Here is a 14182-nt window from a genome sequence, read left to right on the forward strand (position 1 = left end):
CCCAAGGCTGCCTTTAAGTTTAAGCCTTTTAAGGTTTTTTGATAAGCACACAGCATTTCACACAAAGGGCCTAAAAGTCTTAAAATCGGGGTATGCAAAAGGAAAAGGATATTCTAAGGGGAAAAGATGCTACCAAAATATCCTCCTGCATTTTGCAGGTTGTGCTCTCTCTTTCCTAGGCTTTTTTTGCAATTGGGTTTTGTTCTTTGTGCCAGTGGCGATTCAGAAAAAGGTGATGGAAAATTTCTTGGGGGATTCCTTTTGCTGTGCAAATACTGCTGTCATAAAATAGATCTCTCAACTCTGTGTTTTCAGTCTGCAATTATCTGCAAGAGCATAATTGGATTATTTTTTTAGCACATACATTGTTCAGTAATAAAAACTTTACTCTGAAATCATTACAGTCTATTGCAGAAATCTATATGTTTTTATGCTCCAAAATGGAAATTTGCCTCTGAAATTTCCATGACACTATCAAGCACAGAACAGTATTGTTCTTACCAAACAGAACCCTTGCTGAGAGTCAAAGTGCTATAAATATTTAAAGAAATTAATTACTAAATAAGCCAGAGTAGTGCCCCAGTCTTTAAATATTAAATGGAACATGCACAGTTGACAAAAAGCAGGCAGAAACACTGAATGGGGAAATTTAATGGCCTAAATGTAATTATTTGCAGTGCAAAGGCAACTAATAAAGTAATTTTTGCTTAATGACAAGCAGTACTCAAAATACAAAGGCTTAAGTGTCCACATTTTGCTTGCTGAAAGAAATTTCTATCCTGTTTTTTATTCTCCTACAGAAGCCTCAAAGTTTACCAAGGAGGTTAATTACCCAGTGTGAGTGGAAAAAGGGCAGGGGGCATTGGCAGGGGTTGTTTCATGAAGGGTTTTCTTTGGGGCAGCACCTGGGTGTGCAGCTCAGCTGTGCCCAGCCTGCAGGGAGAGATGCTCCAGCTGCTCTCTGAGCATCAACTGCCTGAGAACTGCTGTCCTGCAGTGATGCTAATCCTCCAAAAGGCAGCCCAGAGAGATGTGGGGCAGCTTTTGGGCGCTGTTATTGTCCAGGACTCCTGTCTGGTCAGGGGGTGTTGGGTGCCCTCACTTTCCCCCTGGCAGAGGAGGAGGCACCCAGGGCTGCAGAGGTTGCTTCTGTTGTCAGCAAAGCAATTTGATGACAGCTGAGGCTGGGAGAAGGTTTAGTCATAGCCCAATTTATAAAGCCATGAGCAATCATGTCAGGGCTGCTTGTGCCCCTGCTCAGATCCAAAAGCTGCATCTTATCTTGATGGCCAGTTCCTCTGGAGTGGTCACTTTGGACTTGGAGTCCAGCACATCATTTTTGGACAGACAATCAGGTGAGGAGTGGCAGCTCAGAAAAAATGAAGTCTTGTGACTAAAAATGCCAATGGTGCTCACATTATTAGGCAAATTCCAACTTTCTCTTCTAGGAGGAAATGTGCCTGTTGGTTCCCATCAGTGTCATCTGTCCCATGGAGACATTTACCTGTGGAATTGCAGGAGCTCACTTGCATTTCCTGCCTGGAGCAAGCAATGCCAGCAAGTTGCTAACTAGGGAAGGAGCTAGGAAGTGGCACTTCATGCTGACTGCAGTATGGAAAAATTGCCCCTAGGCTCCAAAGTATTTTCCCCTTTCCTTTCCCTTTCTCTTTCCCTTTCCTTTCCTCCCCTCCTTCCTTTCCTCCTATCTATCTATCTATCTATCTATCTATCTATCTATCTATCTATCTATCTATCTATCTATCTATCATCTATCTGTCTATCTATCATTTAAAACTTATTTTTGTATTGCAGCACAATCCAGTTTTCTGCCATCTGATCTAACAGAGAGAAGGATGACTGGGGAGGAAGAGAGGTGTGTGAGCAGTATATGGGAAAATGTTCTGTGGAAAACCTGGGATGTTGGATAAATGGTTGTGTTTATACTTGGTCTTCCCTGTCTCACCTCTGTTTTGTCCTTGGCTTTGTTTTGGGTTTGGTGGTTTCTTTTCTTTCATTCTGCAGCCTGTGAGTGTATCCAGAAGCCCTGAGGACTTCTATCAGGTAGCACAGGGCTTTTTCCAGAGGACCACACCAGGGTCTGTACATGTATTTTTCATACCACTCAATAGTTATGACATCCCTTGTAGGCTTATTTTAAACCTCTTTTCAGTTAGGCCATACAATATTTGACCTCATTTCTGTGGAATAGATACATCACTGAAAAACAGGAGCTAGAAGGGTCCTGCATGGAAAAGAAGAGGGTTACAAGTGAAGAAAATTTGTTTTTTTAAGAATACTAAGAAAGACAATTCAGGAAGAGTTGGACTGAACTTTTAAGGTTCTCAAGCAAAAATACTTTGGATTTTTAATGAAGAAAGTCTTTTGACACTAAAGACTGGAAGTCAGTTTCTAGCAGCTTTTTCTGCACTGCCTAAGTGTATTGGCATGAATAAAACCCACAGTGTGAGGTGCTATATAAATACAGAAAACTAAAAAAAGATATTTGCCCATGCTGCAGAAATCACCCATCTGTACCACACAGGGTCTCAGCTGCAGCTCAGCTTGCTGGGCACTGGTACCATGTGCTAAGGCCACAGGTGGTGACAGTCCTGTTCTACTTTTGTGCAAGAAGGACCCAAAAATGTGTCAGCTGTGCAGCTCCACCATCCCTTATGTTACAATGAGCATTGCATATGGCAAGGTTTCTGAAAGGATTTTGGTTCTGTTAGGGAAGCTGCATAGATGGTGGCCTTTAGGTGCAATTGTCTTTCTCCAGACCCATCCTCTCAGCACCTCCTGAATGAAAGAAATGAGTTTGTTCATGAAATGGGCTGCAGTATTTTAATGCCATGAAAACTAATTGGCATGTAAGAATGAAGATAATCCCCACTAGCACACCTAATTAGAAGAGCAATCCTCATTTTCCTCATGCAGTCTCCTCTCAATTTAGAAGGAGCTCAGGCACAGAAATTGCTTGTCATCCTTTGAAGTTTCAGCTTCTAGTATGAGCCAAATGTGTAATTTTCTAAAGCATTTGTATTTGAGAGAATCCCACAGGATAAATAGTGTTTATTCATAGAGCAGTAGATTGTCACAACATTGCCAGGCGTGGATGTCACTGCAGTCAGAGTACTGACACATCTGAGAAAGGAGGTTGGGGTGTGCCACTCACAGTGATCAAATGAAATGTGCCTTTGCCTGCAGTAATCCTGATTTAGTGCAGTCACAGCTCTCTCCTGATCTGCAGAGAAACTCACCCCAGCTGATACCTGGCTGTAAAAGTCCACGTGAAGTGACACTGCTTTGAGAACAGAGGCTGACTTAATTAATTAACTGTGGGCAAGATGCTTGGATGCTCTGGTTTTCCAGTGCTGGCAGAAGAGTCTGTGGGATCCTGTTTTGGAATCCTACCCTGAAGACAGAGTTGGATATACTCCACTTCTGTCCCTACTCCTGTCACAGGCCTCCTACAACATTTGCAAATCTTTGTCACCTTGAACCTCATCAAATCTGAAGGTGTGAAGGTGCTCCCATGCAGACCCTGATGTAACTGATGGCAAAACATGCTATTTATATGCCTGCAGAAGCAGAGAATACATAAAAGGCAAATGCTTCACTTAAAATTCTTTCTCACGAGCAGCTGAAGAGGTTGAGGCCAATCTGAATCCTCACACAGACAGAGGAGGATAAGGGGGCCTTGGAGCCAGGGAAATTTGTCAGTCTTTTGAAACAGGCTCTTGACTTCCCAAAGCCAAGACTGGAGATTCCCAAAGAAGCAGCTGCCTGTGGGGATGGGGCTGGCATAGGCAGTACATAGCATGCAGGAGGGACATTGGGAGGTGTTGCAGGTGGTTTGTCTTCCATGGCCTGGTGACTGGGTTGTGTTACTTTGCAGAAATTGCAAACTGAATGCAAGGTGAGCAAGGTGTCTCCTCCTGGCTGTCTCCTGAAGCAGGCTTCAAATGGAGCTGGAATTCTGCTTCCTGCTGGTGAGTTGGTTTGGAGCACTGTGCTTGTGTGCTGTTTTCTGTCTCTAAAGGCTGCGTGGCTGTAGCAGCCTGCCATTGTTAATGGACAATAGAATGGCACGGGATGATAACAGAGGGAACTGCCAGCTTGGTGCACTGATCCATTGTCCTCCAGGAACACTGGCAGTTAGAGGGCCATCTGCTTGGCTCTGGAGACAAACAAAAAAGAAAGCTGTAAATACACCTAAAATTGGAGATGACCCTCTGAGGGTTAATGAAAACCAAAAGGAGTTCTGGTCTTTGCCTGGCTCTGAAGGGAACCGGGTGGAACATTCAGACTTCCTCGTTTTAACTTGTCATTTAAGCTTTTTATTCCACTATGGACTAATTAGGACAGCAGGGGCTGTTAAAGGAAACCATGTAAAACTTGATCTCTGTATGCTTCCTCTGGCTTCCCAGAGCATCATCACAGTAAATAAGAGGCTTGCCTGTGGAGATGGATGCTGAGAGCAGTGATTTCCCTGGTAGAACTCTTGGGGAATACTGCTTGCCATTCCCTCCCCAGGGGCCATACGCTCTAGGATTGCTTCCCAGTCGGGGTCTGGGTGTACTGGATAAGGGGTGGGGGAGGCTGTGAGAGGAGGGAGCAATGAGGGGAGGGGAAGGGACAAAAACCTTGCAGGAGAAAAGGCTGCAGGAGCACCTGAAGAGGCTTTGATCGGAAAAGGGTGTGGAAGCGTGGCAGTGATTCCTTGTGGAAGCTGTTTCAGAGGGATGGGTTACCGCACCTCCTCCCTTCGGCATCCTCTGACGGTGGGAAAGACCTAAGGACGCTACCGCATCCTCCGAGCTGGAGAAGGAGGCAGGGAAGCCCCGCTTTCCCCTTTGCTGGGGCAGGGCTGTACGGGGGTCTTGGAAGTGTTGGTCGGGGATATCGGGCAGGGCGGCTGCGGTGGTTACCGGGGAAGGGAAAGCGAGCTCGGCTTGCCCAGCCTGTGAGAAAGTTGGAGAGGAGAGGAGAGGAGAGGAGAGGAGAGGAGAGGAGAGGAGAGGAGAGGAGAGCGGGGGCGGCACCGCCGGGGGCTCGCAGTGACGCAGCTCCGGCGGGGCCCCCCGCCCGCTCCTCCGCCCCCGCTCCCCTTTTAAACCGCGCCGGAGCCGCCGAGCGCAGCCGAGCCGTGCCGAGATGGGGCCGCCGGCGCTGCTCGCCCTCCTGGCGGCCGCCGCCCTGGCAGGTGAGCGGGGACGGGGAGAGCGCTGGGAAGGGCGGGGAGCGGCGGAGGGATGGATGGATGGATGGACGGACGGACGGGCTGGCTGGCTGGCTGGCTGGCTGGCTCCGGGGAGGCGGCGGTGGGTGCAGGACCCGCAGCCCGGAGTCGCCCCTCGGGAAGGGGCGGCGGGGATGGCGCTGAGCGAGAGCTCTCCGCCTGCTCCGCCTTTATTTTTATCTTTGCACAAAGACTTCTCGGTGCCGCTTCGTTCCAGCGGTGCTGCTGGGCTTGTGCCAGCCGGTGCTGGATGCCGGGAGGTGGTGGCAAAGTAGCGGCTCTGCGGGTTTAACTAACAGGGGTTTTAATTTTTTTGCACGCGGCATTAAATACAAAAACTGCACGGTGAAATGAACCTTAAACACAATAGAATGAGGTGGTGGCTTGGCTCTGTAGTGTTTTATGCGTACTTACATCATTGGTTGAAAGAGTCGGTGTCATTCTGGGTTGAGTATTTTTGGCTTTAGGTCTGTTAGAAGTCTCCACGCTTCTGGGACTTGCACAGAGACTGTGAGGAAGTTGGCTGCCTTCAAGTGCTTTTATTGAAATCAAAGAGGGAGAGTGGGGTACGGAGGGGAAGAGACCCCAGCACAGAGAAGCTCACACACTTATACCGTAGATTCTATGGGGGTTTGTTACCAAATGTTTTTTCCTGTTTATCAAAGTACCTGATCAAACAGATCAGGTACTTTACATCCTTTGTGGCTGTTGTGCTTTCAAATGTTGAACTGGTTAGACATTAACTTCAAGAACTTTCTAGTGCTCCTGCAAATCAATATGCCTAAATTTCAGTGATCCTGCCTAGGAAGACACTGTGACATTTTGGTGAGGAATGACACTGCACTGAGTCATCTGTGCTGATGAAACAAAGCCATGTGGGGATTTCATCAGGGACCCACCTGAAGATCTGTTCTAATCTTGGAGATGCAAGCAAAAACCTTGTGAATTTGTCCTGCATTTATCATTTCTCATGATATTCATCAACTCTCAGCACTTAGGCAAAATCAGATAATCTGATCACAACTGCCTGGGCAGAGCTGGTTCAGGAGGGTAAAGCAGAGCCAGAGCCAGCTGTGCTCCGTGGGGCTGTGGTTTGTTTCTTGCTGTGTGTTCAGGTGCAAGGTTTCCATGCTGGCACATGCTCTGCTCTGGAGCCCTGCTGTGCTCCCTGTGCCTGCTGTGCCCCTGCAAGGCCATGGGTGGGTGTCCTGCTGCCTGAGCCCTGTCCCTGTCAGGGTGGTGGCCTCACCCCTCCTGGGCACACCTGGGGACGATGGCAGCCGTGTTGGCCAGCACCTTCGGGTGGCAGGTGACACTGCCAGCATTGGGTAAAGTGGGGCACTGCTGGCTCCCCACTGCCTTCCTGGCTCATCCCTGGCAGAGCAGCTGCCTCAGGGAGTTATTTCAGGCTCTGGCATGGATTGGAGCCTCATCCTGTTTCTCCAGACAGGTTAATATGAGGTTTGTCTAATACCATTTGGTTCTCCTAACATTGTTATGATGCTCCCTCTTTGTTCATGCTGCCTTTCACTGTTAACCAAGCTCTTGGGAGCTTTTGAATGACAGCAAAGACAGTGGGTGCAATCTGACTTTGTCTTCCTGTGCCACTGACAGCACTCAGGGAGTGGCCTGAAGGAGGAAAAGATGTCCAGGAGTTTTTCTGCTCTGTCCTTTATCCCATCCTGGGTGTCACTCACAGGAGATGTGCCGTGGCTGCATCACTCAAAGGATAAAATCAGTGCTTGCCCTGGAGCCTGTCAGATTTTCACAGGGGCTGGAGGAGCAGAGGAGCCTCCCCAGAAAGAGCTCATGAAGGGGCTCATACCTGTGAGTGGAGCCTGGGGATGTAATAGCAACATCCCCAACACCTGTGGGACTGAGAGAATGTCTTTTTAAGACTAACACTTGTTTTGGTGGGAGGGCTTTGTCTCCTGCCTGCAGCAGCCTGGCAGTCATTTGCATACTGGGTTAGTGAAGGAGCTGGAGCCGCCTCAGGCAGCTCTGAACGCCGGAGCTGGGGGAGAGGCTTGGCTCTGAGCAGCACCATCCCCTCACACACCACCTGCCACTCTGGGGGAGGCAGGCAGTGCTATTTTGGGGGAATCCCTGCTGTGCTGTCCTTGTGTGGGTTCCCTTCTCTGATGGCACTTGTATAGGCAGGGAAGGGCTGGGGGCTGGAGAAGCACATCCCTGCATGTGTGTTTGGGGGAGAGCACAGAAATATCAGTTATTAGTGTATGATGCTCAGCTATTACACTCTGAGTCAGTGTATCCAGGGGATGTCTGCTTCCTCTGCCAGCACAGAGAATAAAAAGGTTGTGTTCTTTAAATAGTGCAGAGCTACGTGATCCTGCCTTCCTTGGGACAGTGCTCGTTCTCCTGATGCTGAGAGGTAAAACTGACCTCCTTTACTTCCATGATGTGCTGTGTGCTCATCTGTTTCAGGAGGTCTCTCACTGACCCAGACAGTGTGACAGTGTTAGGACTCTGTGACCTGTGTGAGGACTTTAGGGCTGCACCTCAAGCTGTGTGTCTGTGTGTGTGTGCTGTGATTCTGCACCTTGGGAGGCCTGCACAGCCAGGATTCAACAGGCCCTGCTTCCACACACTACTGTGAGTGGCACAGGGGCTTAACCTCATTCCTGGAAATCTCCAGGTGCATGGGAATTGACTCAGCTCATTAATAACACACAGCACATTTATAACACACAGTTCATTAATAACACACAGCAGCCAAGCTCATTAACCAGCTGGAGCCATTGCAGCAGTGATGGCAAAACCAGGCAGCACAGAGGTTTTATGGGCAGTCGCTTCTTTCCAAAAGCAAATTCCTTGGCCCAGGTACAGTAGAACTGGTGTAAGGAGGTGTGAGTTATCCCACATGTCCCCAGGGCACAGAGGGTGAGGGATGGGTTGTACTGCTTCCTTCCAGAGTGGTTTTCCACTGAGATTTGAGGGGGTTTTGCTTATTTCTTGGAATGATAATGGATCACTCAGAGAATGGAAATTTTCCTGTCTCTTCTGGCTCACTCCATCCTTGCAGGAGACACCTCCAAGTGAGACAACATTTCTCCAGCAGGACTGGGACAGTAGCTGCTTTAAAGTCTTAAAGAATGGTCTGCTGTTGGCAAGGGGAGCACCTAGAGCTTCTCTAAGAAGCCAAAAGATTCTTGGGGTGCAAACAGGCCTTGCTTGTTGGGTTTGATTTATTTTTTTTAACAGGTGCAGCTACATAAGAACCTGGTTTGAAGTAAAGTTCCATTTTGGAATTTGAACGTGGCTTTCTTTGGTGTTGCATTTTTTGTGGGTGGGATTATTCTTGGTGTATATTATTTTAGTGCTACAAGTGTTACCATGCCTCTTCTCTCCTGCTATGCCTCAATTTTAGGTGGCTTTTCCATCCAAATAAGGAAAGATTTCATGTGGAATGTGCCTGGTTTAGTTGGCTGCCAACCCAAAACCCAAGCTGCCCCATCAGACCCATTTGACTGAGGACTCCTGTCAGTGATGCTTGTGTTGATGAATCTCTAATAATTGGTTTTTCTTCCAGGTGCCAGCACAGTTCCAGTGGAAAAAGACCATACTGAAGAAATGGTGAGTAGCTGCTTGTCAAACCAACCCCAGAAAATACCAGTGATGTGTTCTCCGTTTCTTTAAACTCTCAGGACAATGCTTCATTTTTTTCCTAAGGGTAAATTTTTAAAAAAGCAGATGGCTGGTGTGGAACTCAAGTGCCTTTAGCTGCCAGGAGATGCCTGCCTGCACCTCAGTGTGTTTGGTGGAAATGGGAGCTGCCTCTTGTGTCAGTGTGGTACTTGTGAAGCTCTGCATTGTACAGCTGCTTGAAAAGTGATCTGAAATGTTGCACAGTACATGTTATTGTACTGACAGCTTTGGGGAAAGATGAAATACCTACAGTTACCTACTGTGTTACAGACTCACTGCTGTAGTCCTTCCTCTCCTTCTGTGGAAAGAAATCTCCCCCTGTGTGATTAAATAAATGCCATCAGCTGCTCCCAGAGCTGACACCAGACCCTCTGCACTGGTTGTTGCTGTGATCATTTAGATCAGCAAACACCTGGTAATAACCAGAAATTGTTAAAAGACAAATGGCTCTGTAAATGTTTCATTGTCTCCTCCCAGTCATCCCCACAGATTGTACCCCCACAAACAGGAGCACTTGTTCTCACCATCAACTTCAGCACCTGAAAATCATTTTCTACAGAGGACATACTTTGGTAGTGCTTAGAATTAGAGCACATTGTGTGACTTTCCTAAATCAATCAATTTTCTCTGCTTCCAGACAGCCCAGTTGAATGTTCAGTGCCAAAGACCAGACAGGACTCAGAGCACACACAGGTGGAAAGGTGTGGAGTGTGTCCCTGACAGAGGACAGGGAGGTGTTTTAGTGTATTGGCAGTCCAGACTGCCTGTGCAGCATCCTCATATGGGCAGATCCTACAGGATAATCCTCATCCTTTGAATGTGTGTTGTGCCTGTTTATTTTATAGGGTGTGTTACCACGTGTTGTTTGACTTTCCTTTGTACTGAGTAGGTTATTTAATATTTTAAAAGGTACAAAAGAAGCCCCTTAGCTCTGCAAACAAAAGGGGAGATAAAAAGACCTCTCTGTTCTCTTCCTGCTGGTACAGGAGTGAGGGGCAGAGCCCAAATGTACAGGATTACTCAAAACTCATTAATAATAACAGCCTGAACTGTCATCTCCAACAGGCTTTTCTACCAGCTGGGTCAGTAGTAAAGTTTCCATTTTTGCCATGATGATTTCTCTCCTGTTTTGTCTCCTCCAGGTGACGCGGTGCATTGTGGAGGTTCTGTCCAACGCTCTGTCTAAGCCCAATGCACCCCCCATTAATCCTGAATGCAAAGAAATCCTGAAGAAGAGTAAGTACAACGTTATCTGCACTCAGGAAAGGAGTTTGGTGCATGGTTTCTCTCTGGTGATGGAGCTGGTGAAACTGCTGCCTCCAAATTTCAGTGCTAGAATTCTGGTGTCCTTCTGTCTGTCTCTCTCAGAGAACAAACAGCCTGACCTGGGAATTCTCAGGGGTTCTTGCCTGACACTTGTGGCTCCCTCCTTGAACCACCTGGAGAGTCTGAGAGGACTTGACAAACTCTTTAGGTAGCCTGAGAAGATGAAGCATATCTATTGCAAAGCATCAGATTTCATTGACTTTTTTTCAGTCAATTTAAAAAAAAAAATTTAAATTTGCTAAAAAGAATCCCTGGTGGTTTTGGGTAGCTTGAATAGATAGTTGTCTTTTTATTGTGAGTAAGCATCGGTGATGGGCCTGGTCTGGCATTCAAAGAACTGAACACAACTCCAGATCCCATTGTTTTTAATGGAAATGAGAGCTAGCTTGACTCAGTACTAAAAATGTGATCACAAAAAAAGCCAAAGAAGGAAATTTATTCTGGAAATTCCAGAGGAACTTGTAAAATGCCTAATTAAGTGGAGTTTAATTAGTTAGTTAATCCTTTTCCAGGCAAGCATACTAAATAGTGGCAAAGTAATGATTTTGAAAGCAGAATTAAGAAATCAGTTCTGTCCAAATTTCCTTGGTACTTTGAGAAGCCAGTCATGTCTTTGTAATAACACTTCAGCGGAGGGTTGGATTATTCCATGATGCTGCCTTTGTTCTTGTAGGTGATAAAAATGACAGAGAGAGAAGTGAAAACGCACAGCCTGAAGTGAGGCATCCCAAGGACCCAGCAGAGACTGAAAAACATCCTCCTGGGAGCATGGAGAAAGAACAGAGGCAGGCAGAAGAGGAATCTGAAAAGTATTTGGAAGGAGGTGATGAGGAGAAACTTGCTCATGAGGAAGGTAAAAGCGAGGAGGAGGAGGCTGGACACCACACACCTGCTCAGGATGAGACACTTCATGTGGAAGAAAAAAAGCACTACCAGGAAATTGGGAGAGAGGAGGAGAGGAATTACCACAGTGAGGAGGAAAGCAAAGAGGGGAAGTGTTGTGAGGATGTGGAGGCTGCTGTTGTCACCAAGAAGTCCCACTCTGAGGGCATGAGCGTGGATGAGTTCCGTGGTGGGAATGATCAGAGCCCCAGGGGCCGCTGGCACCTGGAGGAGGGAATGCAGAGCCCTTCCAAACAAATTCGGGAAGGTGAAGAGGGAGAGGAAGGAAGGAGTGAGAAATACCACCATGAGTCTCAGGAACGTGGGTTCTCCCACCAGCAGCAGCGTGAAGCATCTGAGGAGAGTGAAGAAAGAGAGGAGGGAAAGGAGCCCTTCAAAGGCAAAGGTTATCATGGGAGGCACAGGGGGGGTGACTCCAGTGAAGAGAAGAGGGGCCATGGTGGTGAGAGGGGGGAACCAGCAGGGGGATCACACCCGGGGGAGGCCAATCTCTGGGAGCAGTGGAAGCACCGACAGAAACATGAGGAAGAGTCTGAGGAGAAGGGTGGCTCTCCTGGCAGGCGTGGGCCCGAGGGGCTGCAGCAGGAGGGGCCTGCAGAGCAGGGCAGTGAGGAGCTCAGCTGGCAGGAGAGCAGGGACGAGGAAAACAAGAGGCACCACCACAGTGAGGAGAGCAGTGAGAAGTGGCACGAGGAGAGGAGGCAGCACAGTGGATCCCACCATCCTGGGGGCAGGATGCCCCTTACTGAGGGAAGCCAGGAGGAGCTGGCCAGGTACCTCAGCCAGGAGAGGCAGCGCCGTGTGGGAGGGAGAGCCCGCGGAGGGAACAGGCAACAGGAGGGGGCCCAGAAGGCTCGAGAGCACAAGGGCCAGGCCAGCAGGCACTACAGCACTGAGGACAGCCTGGAGGAGGAGGAGGTGGAAAAGAAGCATCACAGCAGTGACCAGGTTGAAAATGAAGAGGAGGAAAGGTTTGCAGAGAGAGAGGAGTACAGAGGCCATCTCCCCGCAGAGAAAGAGAAGAGAACTGCAGCATCCTACAGGCCGTTCTACCCACTGGTGTGGTGGAAAAGCCAGCACTTGGACAAGAGGGACAGTGCAGGGGAGCAGCTTCTGGAGGGCAGGGAGGAAGGCAGGCCTGCCCTGAGCGAGAAGAGCCTTTTCCCTGAGTACAATGACTACGAGTGGTGGTCAGAAAAGCAAATCCAGAGCGCTCTGAAGCACAGGCGCAGCGAGAAGAGGAATCCTGGCAAAGCGAACAGATACGATGTGGAAAGGCAGTACAACAAGATGGATCAACTTGCACAACTTCTCAACTACAGGAAGAAGTCAGCTGAACTCCCAGGGCTGTACAGCTCTGGAGAAGACCTGAAGAAGCGTCGGGTGGCTGGCAATGACAGAAGGAGCCTAAGCCAGAGGCCCCTGACAGAAGAGGAGGTAAGTGCGCAGCAGTTTCCCTGAAAAGCTGGGGGAAACACACTCCCAAATCCATTCTCAAGGCAAATGGGAAACTGCACAGAAAAACACAAAGATTAAGTCACAGTTAAGGTGTGAGTAGATCTTCAGTAATTTAAAAATCTGCTTTCTTTGAACAGCGGAACTTTGAATTTGCTGAACTACCCCAGGGCACAATCTGTGGGATAAAGACACAGCTCCTGTCTGCTGCAAGGCAGGAAGGGAAAGATTTTATTCCCCTTTGGGCCCTGCCTCTCCCTCGAGGCTCCACAGACTGACAAAACAAAGGTGCCATTGCAGCAGGAGCAGAGGGAAAACTGACAAGCACCACTTGGGCTGTCGGGTTGTTTAAAACACCGAGCTGCAAAGTGAGTTGGGTGTTCAGAGGGAAATCAGCTGCCCGTGGACTTCCCAGCTGGAATTGCAGAGCAGAACCTGCACTGCACTTCTAAGTCCAGTTCCTACGTGTAGTTCACATGTAGTGAATTCTCTTTATTTTGTTGGACTTCCTGTTCTGCTCCAGCATCCAGGAAAACTGATCCTACATCCATCAGTTAGCTCCCCTCAGGCACATCCTCCTGGTGTGTGTCAGTGTGTCTGTGCATTGCTCAGAGCTGCACACTGATTTATTTAACCAGGTGTGAATTGGTGTTAACGAGTCATCCCGGTGAAGGCTCGGTGCACAAAGCTTCTCCTGCTCTCTGAGGTGCCTGAGGAGCTGTGCCCTCACTGCCCCTGTGCTGGCTGTGGGACCCGCAGGGACAGCAGCTGCAGCTGTGATATGGCTGGAGGCCACCTATGGATGGTAATGGTGAATTAAATCTACAAAGATGAGGCTGTAATTAGAGCCGGCTCTCACAATTAAAATTTTGATGCTTTCCCCAGCCCATGTTCAGTCCAAAGCAGGGAATTTCACCCATCTCCCAAGTCTTTGCTGCACTGCTGTTAACACCTGCTCTGCTCAGGGACAGGGAAGTGGCAGGACAGAATCTGCCTTGGAAATGGCCTTTCCTCTCCTTTCCCTGGAACAAAACATTTCCCAACGTTAACAACGATGTGTGAAACGCTCTGTTTTCCCAGGAGAAGCAGCTGGAAAACCTGGCCACCATGGATCTGGAGCTGCAGAGCATAGCAGAGAAGATCAACAGCCTCAGGAGAGGCTGAAGGTGTCCCGTGTTCTGTGGTAAAGTCACTGCCACTGGATTGTTGTTTGCCCCAAACCCAGGAAATTCTATTCCCTGTCCACTCTTGTGTAGTGATTTACACAGCTGAAAGTGTCTTTAATTTGCTGTTATGCTCCTGAGACCTGAATGGCATGAATTTTAGTAACATAACCTTTCATGTGGGCAGGTATTTTTAATATGCTTTTGGAGATAATTGTGTTAGTGTTCTTCAGGAATATATTTGTCTGAGTTTGCAATAATAAAAACCATTGATCTTGGACCAAACCTTCTCCTTGTTCATGTGGCTGCTGGGGTGATCTCAGTGAGCTGGTCAGGTGTGCAGATTGTGCACAGAACAGTGGTGCTCCAACACTCTTTTAAAAGTTACAAGGAGCCCATCTGTGCATTTCGTTTGCCACTTTGCATGAGC

General features: G+C 48.3%; 1 protein-coding gene across 1 annotated transcript; it reads left to right on the forward strand.

Annotated features, from left to right (window-relative positions):
• The first annotated feature begins 5014 nt into the window (after window positions 1–5014).
• On the forward strand, window positions 5015–14037 carry CHGB (chromogranin B). Its single transcript, XM_059469176.1, has 5 exons — window positions 5015–5203; window positions 8790–8833; window positions 10048–10141; window positions 10905–12571; window positions 13670–14037. The coding sequence occupies exons 1-5, from the start codon at window positions 5155–5157 to the stop codon at window positions 13751–13753; spliced, it is 1938 nt and encodes a 645-aa protein (XP_059325159.1). The 5' UTR covers window positions 5015–5154; the 3' UTR covers window positions 13754–14037.
• The last annotated feature ends 145 nt before the right edge of the window (window positions 14038–14182 follow it).

The sequence above is a fragment of the Ammospiza nelsoni genome, chromosome 3 (assembly GCF_027579445.1).
Source record: "Ammospiza nelsoni isolate bAmmNel1 chromosome 3, bAmmNel1.pri, whole genome shotgun sequence".
Classification (NCBI taxonomy): Eukaryota; Metazoa; Chordata; class Aves; order Passeriformes; family Passerellidae; genus Ammospiza; species Ammospiza nelsoni.